At 42.4% G+C, this 17,911-nt stretch overlaps 1 protein-coding gene across 3 annotated transcripts in view; it reads left to right on the top strand.

The window, feature by feature from the left end:
- Positions 1-131: 131 nt before the first annotated feature.
- Positions 132-17,911, top strand: part of LOC124146922 (nuclear pore complex protein Nup160-like) — a 40,248-nt gene continuing 22,468 nt past the window's right edge. For 2 of the 3 annotated variants that reach the window (XM_048390171.1, XM_048390169.1), the window contains exons 1-17: positions 132-227; positions 2,776-2,896; positions 3,891-4,098; positions 5,070-5,298; positions 5,693-5,771; positions 6,572-6,686; positions 7,619-7,697; positions 8,896-8,984; positions 9,721-9,795; positions 10,144-10,241; positions 10,609-10,771; positions 12,249-12,344; positions 12,456-12,560; positions 13,601-13,666; positions 15,089-15,197; positions 15,751-15,916; positions 16,585-16,718. In XM_048390171.1, the coding sequence (XP_048246128.1) occupies positions 137-227; positions 2,776-2,896; positions 3,891-4,098; positions 5,070-5,298; positions 5,693-5,771; positions 6,572-6,686; positions 7,619-7,697; positions 8,896-8,984; positions 9,721-9,795; positions 10,144-10,241; positions 10,609-10,771; positions 12,249-12,344; positions 12,456-12,560; positions 13,601-13,666; positions 15,089-15,197; positions 15,751-15,916; positions 16,585-16,718 (2,023 nt within the window). In that variant the 5' untranslated portion in view covers positions 132-136. The remainder of the gene's footprint in view (positions 228-2,775; positions 2,897-3,890; positions 4,099-5,069; positions 5,299-5,692; positions 5,772-6,571; positions 6,687-7,618; positions 7,698-8,895; positions 8,985-9,720; positions 9,796-10,143; positions 10,242-10,608; positions 10,772-12,248; positions 12,345-12,455; positions 12,561-13,600; positions 13,667-15,088; positions 15,198-15,750; positions 15,917-16,584; positions 16,719-17,911) is intronic. The other variant, XM_048390170.1, reaches the window with a different exon arrangement.

The following is a 17,911-nucleotide window of genomic DNA, read 5'->3' as shown; positions in this document are numbered from 1 at the left end:
ATGCATCAAAATGTTGTTATTTTTTCACATATATATAATTAAATAGCTAGATTTAAAGACACAGTAACCAACGCTCCCATGATTGAATAAGCTCTGATTTAGCAGATTACAGCCTGGTTTACAATTATTACTAAAAATGGCGGAAAGCTTGAGCACGATACTTCATCGAGAAGTTGTTGTAACAGCCTCAACAGGAGTACGATGGAAAGAAATAACTATCTACACTGGTAATGACCTAAATCCATATATGTGTATTCTTTACATTAGGCTATTTGATATATGCTGTTAAGTCTTAATCAGAGTCGTGTAATTAAATTTGACAAAAACAAACCGGCAGGTGCCCTGTGCATATTTCGATCACAATCAGACTTACTTTAGCCTTGGAGTTGCTGGCAAACATGAGTTGAAATATCGCAAAAGAATGTTGTCACCTAGTTACCGGCACATCTGCAGGCGTAGTATTTCTCTTTTAGGGAATTTTTTTTTTAAAAATATGTAGATCTAATCATGAATCAGAAGTCAGATTAACTTAGCATGGTGGAAGGGTTCGTTGCTGGCACGGGTACTACAGATCTGTACACCAGATACGTTACTGTATACAGAAATGTACCCTAGGCAAAATCTGAACAGAGAAAGGTACCCAGAACCCTAAAGGGTGAAAGAGTCCATATTCCTCAACCCGAAACCGAAACCGGTTCATATTGTAGTTCTGGTTAGCCCGATGACGAGTGCACATGGTGCATGCTGGATAATGTTATACAACGTTGAATATTTGAGTAATGTAGGTATGTCACTGTGTTTGCTCAGGTTTTTTTTTCATAGCACACTGGAATGCATCTCATACAGTAGTATGACAGTTCCAATCCATTTATTGAAAGGAAATACCGAGAGAATAATATACAACGTGCACTGCTATGTTGAATTTTACAGCGGTTTGGCATCCAGAATGTGTCATATATTTAAGCGTTCAAGCAACCGGTTAAGCACATTACGCAATATGTCTTGCGGCAGAATGGACTCATCCTTGGGTAACTGTCTGTATACTAATTTTGGCTAGGGTACATTTCTGTATAGAGAAACGTACCTGGGGTACATATCTGTAGTACCTGTGCTGACAACGGCTCCTTCAGCCTTTGCATCATACACATCATGCACATTGTCCCAAAGACATAATACTGATTTGCCTGTCCAACAAATATCAGACTATTCACATACATGTATATTAGGATTACTGCATTTCAGATTTCAATTTGAGCAATGTGGAGGATTGAACTCGCAAAGCTAGGTTAATAAGTTAGGTAATCTAATTAGCCAACAATTTACCATTTGACCAGGGAACTGTCACAAATAATTAGTGCTGGTTTACCTAGTGATCATCACCTAATTGTTTACCATGTTTACCCTGATGGGTGGTAGGTACTTGTCTCTACAAAATGCGAAATTTGATATAAATTGCAAATACTTTCCTCAATTACATTTGATTAATATGTTAAGAAAGGTGAGATACTCAGATGGCTAACCATCACCCAAACTCAAAACAAGGTTTGGACGATACACCAACTGTGGGATCCGATACGTATCTCAATACCTTACTCACGATCTGATATGTATCAGGAAACTTGCATGTGCTCTTATCTGTGGTGAGTAAGCCATCTTTTTCATGGCCAAATACCTGGCACACTGATGATTTACATGGCGCAATGGATGTTTTCACTATTAATTTGCACTATTGATTAGTGTATAGTGGAACAGTTATTAAAGCAAACATTTAAGGTCAGAATCAATATGTTTTACTTAGTGTGCGACTGTGATCGATACTTGTCAATCGAGAAGTAAAAAATCGCGATCCACCAGTGCATCGGTGTATTGTCCCACCACTACTCACAACTTTGGCGAGACTGGCTGCAGCTTGTGGCTCTCGCTTCACTGATCTCACATGCCTCTTCAATCCTTATGGTTAGTTGTGTTTGGTTGACCTCAACTCTCTCCTTGCCTTGGATCACCTTTCCAATCAAGCACCCCTTTCAATCCTTAGGTTTAGTTGTGAGTTAGGGGATTGGGCATCTTCCGAAGCAAGAGAGTTAACTGACTACAAAAGTCCAGTTTCCACCCTTGCCGAACTAGGCTGGTATTATGGAGTTACATTTTGGCTTTACTAACGAGTCAATGCATAGTCCAATCCTAATCGCGCACCGAAATCGAAACCTGGTTTGTAAACTGTCGTGCAGATTTCGGTCGATTGCAGGATTTGTAAAGCATGTGCACCGCCAACTCGTTGTCAACAGATATTTTCCAGATCTTTTCATGTTTTTAATCAAGGTGCTCACGTGATTTGGTGCACTTCGCGATGTAAGACCCGTTTTATCGCAATATAGATGTTGATTATCAATCAGATCATCTTGACTGGGCGCCACCATTTTGTTTGAAAGAAATGCAAGTGATACAAGAGGTGGAATCTGATTGATCTATAGGAGAGGCTGAGAAGGGACATAACTCGTAATAACCACTAGTGGCGCTACAGTCGAGCACAGGAATTCCAGTATAGTTCGGCAAGGGTGGAAACTGGACTTTTAAAGTCAGTTAACTCTCTTGCCTTGGGAAGATGGGGATTGGGTGGCTATTTCATCTCTCATAACTAATTTATCCAACATAATTTGAAGAAAATCAGTGTCCAAGAATTTGTACCAGTCATAATATGTGTTTAGGATCTGAGTTCTAAGAACAAACACATTGAGTCATAATATTGTGAGAACTGTAAATATGTTGGTTTTCCAGGTGCCTCTGCCAGCACCCTGCAGGACATCAAGGTGCCGGAGAGCTGTGGCGGCTACTGCTACCGAGATGCTGACTCTTCAGGGCTGGAGAACTCCCCCGTCAGAAACAGATTCATATACTGGTGAGTTGATCAATAGTTTTGAGCTTGGGATATTTCATTCTTCCATCATAGTTCAGTTGGTATGATTCCGTGATCATTCTGAATGTGTAACTTTTGTAGAAGCTTTATGTGATTTATTTGGGATCCTTATTCCTTGATAGGGGCGGTTGGGTAGCCTAGTGGTTAAAGCGTCCACTCGTCACAACGAAGACCCAGGTTCGATTCCCGACATGGGTACAATGTGTGAAGCCCATTTCTGGTGTCCCCCGCCTTGATATTGCTGGAATATTGCTGAAAGCAGCGTCAAATCATACTCACTCACTCACTTATTAGTCCTAGATAAGTGGACGGAAGAGAGGAAGGTCGGTGGTTTTATGCCCTGGCCGTGTCTTACCAAAATACTTTAAAGATGGTACTTATTGTTACCCTGCCTGGCTTTTTGGTATCAATAAAATTAAATAAGGACTGGTCAGCTCAAGATAAACAAGCATTTCGTCCCCTTCATCATGATGTTTGTATGATTTAGAAATAGAAATTATTTTTTGTTTCTTGCGGGAATTATGCAAACTATTTCAAATTTAACATAGTTAACATGGTCGAGGGAACATTTTGAAAAAATCAGTCGATTGACAATCCCAGATATTTTGCTGATACAATACCTCTCACCATGAAAGTCTGAAAACCCCTCCACAGGATCAGCCAGTCAGGATCAGCCAGTCAGCGTCAATGTTCCTAAATCCTTGGTATGAGTGTGAAGCATTCAGATTAGCCTAGATGATTTTTCTGTCTTGAAAAAGAACATAAACATGATAAATGGAAGATCAGAATGAAAATAATAAAGGCCATGCTTTTATGTGGTTGTGGATTTTTTATGAGCGTTATGTCAACTTTACCCAAAAGAGCATACAATCAAAGGATTTGTGTTCTGTGTATTTTTGTCTTTAAAGGTGGAAATGTACTCTAATGATTTGAATATTTGACCATTAGACCAGTGGGAGTGTTGCTTTGTTTCCAGGAGAGCAAATGATGACACCCTAGAAATGGTAGAGCAGTCACTGGACGTGAACCTGTCTGGTAACCATGTGCGGTACAGGTTCCAGGACACACCAATACTCAACGGCATCTCAGTTCACGAAGCCCGCAACAGCCTTGTCATTCTGGTCCCCACTGTGGCCAGCGTGCACAGACTCGTCTTTCCCCACCCCCTCAAACTGGACAGAAGGGTGAGTCAGAAAATCAGTCATAAAGTCAGACCATTATTCGGCGTTAAGTTTGGTTGCAACACATTGTGTATAAGATATCTAAACTCACTTATTGTGGACGGGTGGTGCAGTCGTCTAAGATGCTGCAATTCTCTGTACAGAGGTGCATTCCTTGGGCACGCCCGTAACATGTAATTGTGGGTTTGAATCCCGGTTCCCGGATTATGTTTCTAAGTTTGTCAGCACCATACCCGTACTCACCATACTCTTTCTCTATCTCTATCTATGAGATTCATCCAATGTGCCCGGGAAATGTTTTTGAAATTTGTAATGATGAAAAATGTCTTATCAAAGTTGAACAGTGGTCCAGATAGATGGCGTGTTGTATGGATGCAAATGAGTCAAATAATGATGGATTGTAAATTACCACAATATCAAATAATACTATCCGCACTTATAATTAATTGTTACTGGACAGTGTCTACTTATTCTCAAAACAGGGCGAAACTTCTGTTTGCCGTATTGGGCATAACCTTCCACTTAAAGAGGAATATGTCATTTTGTATCAGCAGCAAATGGGTTTCATCCCAATCCTGTATTGTTATTGGCTAATAATATTGCACTCGAATTCTCTCGTCTCGGTTATGTTTACGTTATTTGCACCAAAATCTGAATGTAAAACACAAGGTCTTTAAATTATGGCTGTGAATTTCATACCAGTACTTGTCAATTCTACAAATGAGCAGTGCGGTACTATTGTCTGATACTGGTCAGTTCTGATAATGACCAGTACTCTAATCTTATGTTTGTAATATTATCTGGAGCACTGATTGAATAAAAATCCTGATAATGATCCCTAATTCCGTTCCTCTCCATGACAATTACAGACTGCGTAAGACTGGGCTGTTCTCATTGATGATGTAAGAAACTGCATCAGTTACATTTTTACCAAATCATGATGCAGCTAATATGACCTTGTTTGGATCCTCAAGGAGGCTAGATTCGCAACTGACACATCCCCATTGTCCATCTTCTACGACGCCACAGTTGCCACAGCAACAGAAGCCAAAAACATGCACATGTTGAACCCTAGCGGAAGCATCACAGCCCATCTCCTCACAGCCGCCACCCACGTCACCAGCGATGGAGAGGCACTCTTCGTCCTTGCCACGGATGCAGGGGGGATAATTCAGGTCAAGATGCCAGCCTTGGGGGTTCAAGGTAAGCCACAGTCCAGACTTGACTATGATAAATAGTTTTTTGGTGAATAGTGTGTCAAATACCCAGAGTTCCTGCTTGAAAAGGCCTTGAATCTTAAGGTCCCTCTTGAAAAGCCTGCATTTTTTGTGTCAACTTTGAAAAGCCTTGAAAATCACCAAAATAGGCCTTATGACTAATATAAGGTAAGGTCTTGCAACTAATATATAGTATGATCTTATGACTAATATACAGTATGGTGGATTTAAAGAAATATTGACAGACAGAACCCAAGTAATAACCCAACTAAGTAGGCCTTCAAAAGGCCTTGAATTTTAGTGTTCTATATCTGTATGAACCATGGTCTAGCTCTCTGTTGATGACTGTTGTTTAATGGCTGTCCTGATGTCTGTGGCAGGAGTTGTTCAGCAGCATGAGCTGTCACAGTCCTCCATGATGCAGAAGTTGTGGAATGGCCTGGTTCCTGTCCTCATCAGGTGAATTGAAACCTCCTTCTACCTTCCTGTGTTGCCATAACAATTCTACACCTGTAGTCCAGAAAATGTCAATACATGATGTTAATAGGTAGTCCTCCTTATGTTGATTATTAATGTGTCTGTGTTCTGATCACTGATATTGTATACTTATTCAGAGCGGTACCAATTATAACCAGCACTGTTAATAGTTGAAGTGTCATAGATACTGGTGATCAAAACAAGCCTTTACAGGGACCAATAGATTCCGATCAACTATTGTTAACCTAACTATTTAAATAATTCAGAGTTAGAAATTGGCAATAGTCCTGTAGTTCTTGCCAAACTGCCCAATAGTTAAGGTATCAAAAGGACTAGAAGAAATTTGCCATTTTTAGGGGTTTTGCTATATGTTATCATTGTAAGGACTAGTGGACTAAAAATATTAGTTTCTACCAGGGGTCCGGAAACCGTCATATACGCCGGACATGTCCGATTGGGAATCTCAAATGTCCGTTTTAAAATATTGCTTACCGGACATTTTAAAAAGTATTGTCCGGACATTCTTAAATTTTGACCAGACATGATCAACAGTTAGGACTGAGCAGTTTCTGTCTGCAGTTGCAACACATGAAGATTAACTACACTGACAAGCTTTGTTTGTTTTGATTGCTGAAAATACATCGTACCTACATGATTTTTACCCTGTAATTACTTGTAAGGAATCCTCTATGCACTGTCTATTGCAAGGTAGCAACATGTATGGTAGAGTTAAAAGTACAAATCAATAAAAAATTACATTACATTTCATATATTGTTTTCAGAGGGGTGCAGCAAGATGCTGGAACAGCCACTGGCATCGTCATCCATTCCATTCATGGCGAGGACTTCATCTTCTGCGTGTGCCGTGACCACAAACTAAGGATGTGGTCTGCTAAGGTAAGGTTTGTTTAATGTTCCCATTTCTTAAGACACATAAAATACAAGACCCTGTTCTTTACTGGGGACTCAGATGGCCACAATATTTGCTGTGCAGAGTTGCTTCCCTTAGCTGCCAGAATCATTCCCAGATGCACCCAGATTGAGGATTTGTTTGTTTGTTTGTTTGTTTGTGAATGATGCCAGTCTGTAAATAAACGAGTCTGGACTAGACAATTGGGATACAATGACATGCATCAACCAAGTCAGCGAGCCTGACCACTCAATCCCGTTAGTCGCCTCTTACAATAATAAAGTTGCCTTTTACCGCAAGCATGGTTTGGTGAAGACCTACTCTACCCCGGATCTTCACGGGTGCCAAGATTTAGGTTCTTGGTTTGTCACAATACTTGTGCTTGTGGGTTTCACATTGACAGACAGTATTTAAAGGGGTGTTACACTTGTCATGACCCACCAGCTTGGGACAACTTGCAATGGCACATTTTGCTATGAGGCTGAAGACACCATTGACAGACTCAGTCTTTGCTCATAAACTAATAGACATTCAATGGCCTCAAGAAAATATTGTCCATGATTTCAGTCGAAACTTCATATTGATACACAGGGGGTTGGGTAGCCCAGTCGTCTAAGTCGTCTCTTGGAGACGCCAGAAACATATGATTGTGGGTTCGAATCCTGGTTCGCCCGAATTATGTTTCTAGGTTTGTCAGCACCTTACCTGTGGTAAACATCTGAGACCTGCATCACTCAGGGCTTTCCTCCCACATTAAGCTGACACGCCGTGATATAACTGGAATAATGTTAAACAGCGTTAAACCCAACTCACTCACTCACTCACTCACTCACTCACTCACTCATATTGATGCACAATTTATAAGCAAAGTTAACATTTGTTAGATTTTTGTATTGAAAGAGAAAGTTGTATTTTACAGACAAGAGAGTGCATTCTTGCCTACAGCCTGCTGGAGTTTCTGTCATCTCGGGACCAGTCTCTGCCGCCAGTCACCAGCAGTAAGATACAGTTGTCTCCCCTTGATTAACAGCCACATTCACTTCATCCTTTAGTTAACCAGTATTTCAGCTAAACTGGATAGATTTATCATTAAACAGCCCGCATGTTATCAGAAATGAGCGGGCCACTGTAACTTGATAATGCCCTCATATTGCTTGGCAACGGGCCATTATCACGTTCAGCAACGTCAAATGGATAGGGATAGGTGACATCACATTCAATAGTGACGTTATCTGGTTTGTTCTATGACGTTTCCATATTTGTAAAAGTGGGTCAGTGAAATTTGTGTTGATTGCAGTAAATGTTTCAAAACTGGTATTTTTGTTTATTTTTATTTGATGACAAATTCTGTTCATTTTAGCTATAATAAGGGTAACTCTATTTCTCAGGGCATCATCATTTGCAGAAGCCCTCAAACTTTTCAACTGCCCTCCTTCATCGGGCAGTTAATGGGAGACCTCGGGCTTCTGCAAATGATAATGCCCTGAAAAAAGGGTTACCCTTATAGTGATGCTACATTACTGTAATTACCTAAATAAAGGCATATGTAATGGTGTGGACAGCCTGTGACTTCAATCACTTGTCCAAAGCCCATGTCTTGTAAATTTTCTTTTGGCCAAGTAAATGGTCTATATGTTTTTACTTCTAAAGGGCTACTGAAATTAGTACTGATAGGCATGTTTGTGTAGGTGATACATACTCATGTATGTCCTGAGGTTTACATTCATTCACGTAATCTGTTTGAGTAGGTAATTATAATCAGATAACCCATTGTCATTTCAAGAAGGGGGCACCGGTTGCCCAGTTGTCTTAGGCACCGCAATTTGCTGTGTAGAGTTGCATCCCTTGGGCGTGCCAGATGGATTCAAATCCCCGTTCCCCCTGATTATGTGTCTAGGTGTGTCAACACCATAGTCGTGCTCGATGGTTTCACCAAAGTGGTAAAGGTCTAGGACCTGCGCCACTTTGGCTTTCCTCCACATTAAGCTGACACGCCATGATATAACTGGAATGCCGTTCAAAGCCTACCTCATTTACTCTCTCATTTCAAGAAGAACATGCTCAAGAAATGACTAAAATGTCTTCCCACAAAGAAGAATCATGAAGGCAACTGTCAGTTTGTAAAGTCATGATTGACCTTTTTTAGCTTGCAACTGAAATGATGTTTGAGCAGTTTCAACTCACTTGCTCTTGCAGCCTCAGGTCATGTGATAAAGAAGGTGATCAACCCCAAGAACAACTCCTTCCAGCTATGTGTCCATCTTACTTTCCCAGACCAGAACCAGGTACGTTCTTGTTAAACTGAAGCTTATTCCTCCCAACCACACTCCCGAGTAGTTTGTTTGTTGTTTAACGCCTCACTCCAGCTATATGTTAATCCAGCAATCTGTAAATAATCCGCTCTGGGCCAGACAATCTAGTGATTGACTTCATGAGCATTGATCGATGCCATTGGGATGCGATGACATGCTTCAAACCAAGTCAGTGAGCCTGACCACCAAATCCTGTTTATCTCATCCTACAACAAGCATGGTTTGCTGAAAACCCAATTCTTATCAGGATCAATACAAGTCTTCATCCAAACCTCTTCATGCATTTGGTTCAAATTTGGTGCCAATGTACCTTTTAGATGTTAGAAGATCATAGTTGATAATGGTGACCTTGACCTTATTTCAAGGTCATAGATGGCAGTTGGTCAATTAGCTGTTAGTGAGATATCCAAATACAGACAATGACTGAAGGTATGACCTACACCATGTTACCCTATCTGCGTGAATAGAAGCTCATGCTATCAGGGGCGGTCGGGTGGCCTTGTGGTTACAGCATTCGCTTGTCACCCTGAAGACCCGGGTTCGACTCCCAGCATGGGTACAATGTGTGAAGCCCATTTCTGGTGTTCCCCGCCATGATATTGCTGGAATATTTCTGGATTTATGCTTTCATGCCACTGTGTAAGTGCAATAATCTAGAACAAGATGTCTGTCCCCATTTCACCTCTCGTGTTCCTGCTCTGTGTTGCAGTTCTGCCTGGTGAAGCCAGTGTACACAGACAGCAGGTTTCACATCCAGCACCAGGTCACAGTGTTTGGCCCCTTGGTAAGTCGATCATGTCATACGGATGATGTTAGAGTCTCTAGTGTCTGCACTGCAAGGCCCCATGGCCTTTACCTTGGTGAATGGAGTCATTATAAATTGCCTTACATTTTTATTGTTGTTGTTGTCCTGATAACAATTTAGATGGATCCAAATGGATTTTTTCTGAACAAAAGAGAACTTTAAAAGAACCATTTTACAAAAACATAAGACATATAACTTTTTATTAATCAAAGGATATACTTCATTTCATTCTCTTTTAAATGTGATTTTGGGGAAAGAGTTGAATTTTCTCTAAAACAATTGATGTGATTATTTTTTCTAAGTAATATGAATCTGTCTGTGTTGCAGGAAGACCTTGTAGACTACTGCGTGACGGCTGACAAACTCTACACACTGTGGACCAGCCAGTCAGGGGAGACAATCTCTCGAGTAGCAATCATTGCTGGGTACGTTACTTTGTACTGTTTCAAGAGTTCCTCATTTTATTTAAGTCAGTTGCGATAAACATGTTTTTGTCAGCACAATGAAAATGCATTAGCATGATTGAGCAATATTCACTCCCTCCGAACTATCTGTGAAAGACTGATATATAACTGAAATACTGTTCAAAACTGCATTGAATTCAACCCACTCAGTCTCTAGATATTTCTTCTTCAATTATTGTTATCATTCATATTAATTAAACGACCATTAGAATTATCTATCCTGCTATGACAAAACTGCCATTGCGGCATATTACTGTGTAAAAGTTTCACGGGAACATCAAACATTATCCGTTGAGGATTGTTGAGGCTGATAATGTAACATGTTCAGGGTGGACAGTGACGACACAGAGTCGTGGGTGGAGGTGTTGCTGCAGCCCCAGGAGGTGGCCGACATCCTCATCCCCTCCTTCCGTGACCCCCGCGATGTCTACCTGGAGAGGATCTTCCACCCAGGCAGGTTCTCCAGTCAAGACCTGCTCAAGGCTCTCAATGTAAGTGTAGATAGCTAGCAATGTCATATCAACAGTCCATAGTCAAGAAGGTGAAGACATTTAAAAAGGATTCTGAATTATTATACTAGAACTCTTATACTTATAATTTGAATGGTTGAATTCATGAATAAATAAATCAGATGAATACTACAATGAATCTGTTTTGTCTTTTTCCCATTTTGGCTGCTCCGTATCTGACTTCACCTAGGAACAAGGGTACTAGGAAAGAAATTGGAAGTCACTGAACCTTGAAGTTTCACTGTCTTTAAAATCAGATCTTAGTTCTCGATACCGGTAAACAAAGCTCTGAGGACATCCCTTTCCAGGTCACGTCAGAACAACCTTTTGCAAACACTGACCAACCAATGAAATGACTAGTTAGAAATCAACACCAACGAAATGACTAGTTAGAAAACAACATCAGCTGATCAGAAAGCAGCTTTCTCAAGCTTTCCGGGACTGGATTCAAAATGGCGACTCTCATTCCAGACTACGCTTTGAAGAGGTTTGATTCAAAATTTGAAAACCAAACAAGAGAAACTTCTGGAAAGTCGAAAAGATGGCCGAGATTGAATGGCAGTACTTCTTACCAGCTATGGAAAGTCCTGTCCGTTTCAAATGTTTAACTCAATTGAAGCGAGGGAGTTATTTTGAAGTTATCAGTCGTACAGTCCGTAACTGTCATTCAGAATACCCCGTAATAACCTTTTCGAGGTTGGATGATTAGAAAACATATTCCAATCCCATATCTGGTAAACAATGCTTTGATTGGTCGGATGAAAGGTCGTTCAAACGTGACCCATAATGGGATGTTCTCTGATCTTTGTTAAGTGGTAACAAGAACTAGGATCTGATTTTAATGAGATTGATAAAGTATGTGAACTGAAACAGTAGTCTTAATGGGGAATAGTCATAATGGGAAAACACCCACTTAGAAAACATACCGTATTCCATGAATAAGCGGCCAGGGCGCTCTCAAAATTAGAAATAGGGGGCTCTTATTAGAATTTATTGTGGTGAAAATAAACAGAGTTGAAAGATAAATTTCGTGGTTAATGCTGACAGCCTGAAATGTTTATGTACGACAGATATATTTTTCCAGAATTTAATTGACCATGATTAAGGGTGCATATAACACACGAGTGCGTATTATACGCGAAAAAATAAGTCTTGTGTACATTGATCAATCGGAAGGGGTGCCATTTGGGATTGTTCACTAGCCAATATATTAGCAAATATCGCCGTGGGCGCTTATTAGAGCGGGGTGCTTATTACGTCGAATATGGTATCTGTTTTTGAAAGAAATACTTTGTGGTGATGTGTGTATCATATGAAGCCTGTGATATATTCTCACATCACGGTAATCTGGACAAACGGGCACAACGTTACTACATATTTGTGATTATCCTGAGGCACATCTTTATACCTGCTTTCTGCATACACTCCTCCATCAGACATTGGTTGATGTTCTTTGCAGGTATACAGACGTTCCCTGGACACAGCTCTACAGGCCGAGAGTATTGTCAGCATGTCCAACCTGCGAGAGGAAGTTGTCAACGCTGTAGAGTCTGAGGTAGGTGTTATGAGTTGTAAGAATCCAAGATTGGCTTCAACAAACTTGTCTGGATTGAAAGGCTTTAGGATTCATGGAACATGGTGTGATGAGTGTGTTATCTCCTGCCAGATCCGGAACTGTGCCCTGGATGTTGAGATGCAGGAGGAGGACTACTACCAGCTGCAGCTGGAACAGTGGAGCAAGTTCTACTCTTGCTGTATACAGTACAAGGAGGTGGGTAGTGTAACATAACATACCAGGAGGTGGGTAGTGTAACATAACATACCAGGAGGTGGGTAGTGTATCATAACATACCAGGAGGTGGGTAGTGTAACATAACATACCAGGAGGTGGGTAGTGTAACATAACATACCAGGAGGTGGGTAGTGTATCATAACATACCAGGAGGTGGGTAGTGTAACATAACATACCAGGAGGTGGGTAGTGTAACATAACATACCAGGAGGTGGGTAGTGTATCATAACATACCAGGAGGTAGGTAGTGTATCATAACATACCAGGAGGTGGGTAGTGTATCATAACATACCAGGAGGTGGGTAGTGTAACATAACATACCAGGAGGTGGGTAGTGTAACACAACATACCAGGAGGTGGGTAGTGTATCATAACATACCAGGAGGTGGGTAGTGTATCATAACATACCAGGAGGTGGGTAGTGTAACATAACATACCAGGAGGTGGGTAGTGTAACTTAACATACCAGGAGGTGGGTAGTGTGACATAACATACCAGGAGGTGGGTAATACAACAGATAACATACCAGGAGGTGGGTAGTACAACAGATAACATACCAGGAGGTGGGTAGTACAAAAGATAAAATACCAGGAGGTGGGTAATACAACAGATAACATACCAGGATGTGGGTAGTATAACGGATAACATACCAGGATGTGGGTAGTACAACAGATAAAATACCAGGAGGTGGGTAGTATAACGGATAACATACCAGGAGATGGGTAGTACAACAGATGACATACCAGGAGGTGGGTAGTACAACAGATAACATACCAGGAGGTTGGTAGTACAACAGATAACATACCAGGTGGTGGGTAGTAGAACATCCAAGTTGAATCTTGACTGCCAATGCACCGTCTCCAATCTGTCTTCAGTGATATAAGATGTTTGCATGAATCGTCTTTCCCATGAGAGCGTTTTAATCACTTCAACTACTTGTCCTCCAACATCTCCTAAACATAATAGTTATCGATCCATTACATTGATATTTGTTGGTGATGTGTCGACCATGTTTTCAGGTTGGTGCCAAGGTGAAGGGCCTGTTCTCGGACAGTGTCACCGGGCTGGTTTGCCTCATCAGGAAGGTAAGTGATGCAGTGTCTTCCCCTGTGGGGACCTCGGGGTAGACAAGGACCATGTAACCCATGTTTGTTGTTATAGCCAACTTGAGAGGATCGAGTGGTAACAATGTGTGACCTGGCTGATTGTTTGTCCTCATGCCCTGACAAAGTGAATCGTTGCTACAGTTTGATTGGCCCAGATTTGTCAAGCCATTGTTATCCATCCTTGCTAACACAGTGTCCTATGTCTACATAATAAAAGTGAAAAGTGAACTTGCTGCAATACAGACTCTCATGCAAGTGTAAAATGCAAGCTGACCAGTCCCATCAGGCCCACTGTCACTGAATATAAGGGGTTGGGGCTGGGGCTGGGGCTGGGGCTGGGGATGGGGATGGGGCTGGGGCTGGGGCTGTGGCTGGGGCTTGGGCTTGGGCTGGGGCTAGACAATAGAGGCCATGAGAAACAATAAAAGGCAAGCGCAATGGTGGCTGTGCTATTGTAATAGTGAAGCAGGTCACATTGAGTGGTTGGGCAAGGACTAAGACTTAGGGATTAAAATAATTGCTGACATTAAAATACATTTGATAATATAAACATCATTGTACATAATTACATACTTCTACATCATGATTGAGTACCCTTGACCAGTTTGATCAGAATATGAAATGGTCGTCTATAACTAGTAAAACAACACTCACTCACTCCCTTCCCAAGGACCGCCTCCGTGGTCAAGTGGTATAGCATCCATCCAGAGAGCAGAAGGTCTAGGGTTCGATCCTTGGCCTCGTCATACCAAAACATGTTAAAAGAGGTACTTGTTGTTGCCCTGCCTGGCGTTCAGCATTAAGGGGCTAAAACAAGGACTGACCTCGTTGAAGTCAGTGAGCTGTGTCTGAGTGGGGTATTCATGTTAAACTGCGTCATGGTATCTCAGTGGGCTAGCACTATAAATCGGCATCAGTCCGGACTGGAACAAGCAGCCACACACTCGTGCATGCACGTTGGTATTTAAGTGAAATAAAAATTGGACATGACATTAAACCCCATTTCACTTCACCTACCATCCCAAGCTGTTGGGATTATGTTAAACACCGTGTCAGATATATACAGGATATAGAGTTGTTGGATGGTAATGATAACAGGACAAATATGTCAGCATGTACCCCAGTAGTCACCCATACTGTCTGTGGGGATTCCGGTTAGAATTGGTCCCGAGAAACATATTCTGGTCTACAGAGGCAACTTAAAGGATCAGGTGGTCTGGCTCTGTGACTTGGTTGATGGCATGTCAACATGACCCGCAGCGGTGATTGTTGCTCACATTATCCATCTCTTGAATTTGGTCCAGACTTGATTATGTACAGGTTTGCGTTACATGAATTGCTGTGTGTGGCATTAAACAGCATTCACAATTGGACTGTGCTGATCTGGGTTCCATGTTTCAGGGGTCGGTGAGCTACGTCCGGCCATGTGACAAGCTGGAGGAACTATACTGTCTGCCACAGTCCCAGTTGTCCGATGCTGACTGCGAGGAGCTGCAGCTGCCCACTGATGGTCAGTCAAATACTCTTCCCCTTACAGCCCCGTGGGGTGTAGTGATTGGAAGGTGCGTCAAATACCTTTCCCCTTATTCAAGAGCAAATGCTGAGACTCAAAAACAGGTCTTGTCTCTGGGCTTGACAGCAGCAAAGTGCAGTTCAGTGATGTCACCACTTCTTAGGTCACATAGGAGCTGTGTGATAGGGTTAGCCACACCACCAATTGGAACAACTTCTTCTTTCGGAAGACCTCTCATGAGCTTCTTCTCTCTTGTCAAGAACAAGCAGCAAATGCATAAAGGAGAAATTTGCATAATTTAACAAATGAGTAAAATGTTAACGATGTCAGATGTGTTCAGTTGAAAGAGCAACTCTTGCATGTCTTGGACTTTCAACAAATGTAGAGGTAAGGCTGAAAATGTAGAGGTAAGGCTGAAAGCCAAGAGGCTGATTTAAAATGTTTACATAGAAATACCACGGCTGCAAACCTAAAGACCTCCAATCCCCTTATTTTCGAACACTGCATGCAATATAATGAAACAGCCTTGACCTAAACTTGTTGTGTGTAGACTGGAGCCTGGGCCAGGACGTGATGAAGCTGTGTGAGTGCGTGCGTGACATCAGCAACGAGATGACAGAGGAGTTGTCCACACAGTTCCACACAGAGGCCGGCATGTTCGAGTCGCCGAAAGATGTTGTGACACCCATGGTTGACACTCTCTTCTTCCCCCCAGGGTTTGTTATCCTGTATTTGTCCACCTCAGCTACCAGTTTCTTCTGTATCATGGATACTGCTATAAGAGATATAATGATATTGTTGATATAAGGACCAGTGTATGTGGATGAGACATGCCAAGCACATTGATTACAATGCTTTTTGTTTTCACCAAAGTGGTAAAAGACATTGATCTGTGACTTTCCTCAAACATCAAGCTAGTCATCATATGATGCCAAAGTGGGGTATAAGTCAACTCAGCCTGTCCACACTGACCCTGTCCACACTGACCCTGTCCACACTGACCCTGTCCACACTGACCCTGTCCTCACTGACCCTGTGGGGTATAAGTCAACTCATGCCCTAATTACAGTTGGTGAAGAAATACAAAAATCGGGATATTACAGGTGTTTGAGGGTTGGTGTTTTTCAAAAATAAAAGGATTACAAAGAAAGATATCCAACAAAGAAATTTGGTTTTATGCTTAGGAATGAGGTGAATTGCCTTCTATTTACGGCTTGTTTCCTGTCAGTATTATGCCTTGGAAACCTGCAGAATTAAGAATGAAAAACAGAATATACCCTTGCCCACATACACTGACCCTGTCCACACTGACCCTGTCCACACTGACCCTGTCCTCACTGACACTGTCCTCACTGACCCTGTCCTCTGTACATTGTCCATCTAGAGGTGACTCCCTGCTTGCCACGGATGTCGGTGACCGTCTGGAGGAGATACACAACCTGGTGTCAGCCCTGCGCGTCCTGCTTAAGATCCTTGACCTCAGCAACCAGGAGGAGGACTTCATGCTGGATGACTCAGGTGAGTCTCTGATAGATGACTGGTGAGTGTCTGATAGATGCCTGTAGTGTCTGATAGATGCCTGCAGTGTCTGCTGGATGACTGGTGAGTGTCTGCTGGATGACTGGTGAGTGTCTGATGGATGACTGGTGAGTGTCTGCTGGATGACTGGTGAGTATCTGCTGGATGACTGCAGTGTCTGATGGATGACTGGTGAGTGTCTGATGGATGACTGCAGTGTCTGCTGGATGACTGGTGAGTGTCTGATAGATGCCTGCAGTGTCTGCTGGATGACTGGTGAGTGTCTGCTGGATGACTGGTGAGTGTCTGCTGGATGACTGGTGACTGCAGTGTCTGCTGGATGACTGGTGAGTGTCTGCTGGATGACTGGTGAGTGTCTGCTGGATGACTTGTGAGTATCTGATGGATGACTGCAGTATCTGATGGATGACTGGTGAGTGTCTGATGGATGACTACAGTGTCTGATAGATGACTGGTGAGTGTCTGATGGATGACTGCAGTGTCTGCTGGATGACTGGTGAGTGTCTGATAGATGCCTGCAGTGTCTGCTGGATGACTGGTGAGTGTCTGCTGGATGACTGGTGAGTGTCTGCTGGATGACTGGTGAGTATCTGATGGATGACTGCAGTGTCTGCTGGATGACTGGTGAGTGTCTGCTGGATGACTGGTGAGTGTCTGCTGGATGACTGGTGAGTATCTGATGGATGACTGCAGTATCTGATGGATGACTGGTGAGTGTCTGATGGATGACTGCAGTGTCTGATAGATGACTGGTGAGTGTCTGATGGATGACTGCAGTGTCTGCTGGATGACTGGTGAGTGTCTGATAGATGCCTGCAGTGTCTGCTGGATGACTGGTGAGTGTCTGCTGGATGACTGGTGAGTATCTGATGGATGACTGCAGTGTCTGCTGGATGACTGGTGAGTGTCTGATGGATGACTGGTGAGTGTCTGATAGGTGACTGGTGAGTGTCTGATGGATGACTGCAGTGTCTGATAGATGACTGGTGAGTGTCTGATAGATGCCTGCAGTGTCTGATAGATGACTGGTGAGTGTCTGATAGATGCCTGCAGTGTCTGATAGATGCTTACAGTGTCTGTTAGATGCCTGCAGTGTCTGATAGATGACTGGTGAGTATCTGATAGATGACTGGTGAGTGTCTGATAGATGCCTGCAGTGTCTGATGGATGAC

The sequence above is a fragment of the Haliotis rufescens genome, unplaced genomic scaffold (genome assembly GCF_023055435.1).
Source record: "Haliotis rufescens isolate VD_foot unplaced genomic scaffold, xgHalRufe1.0.p SCAF_85, whole genome shotgun sequence".
NCBI lineage: Eukaryota > Metazoa > Mollusca > Gastropoda > Lepetellida > Haliotidae > Haliotis > Haliotis rufescens.
Note: the sequence above shows the minus strand (reverse complement) of the source record. Positions and strands in the feature narration are given on the sequence as shown.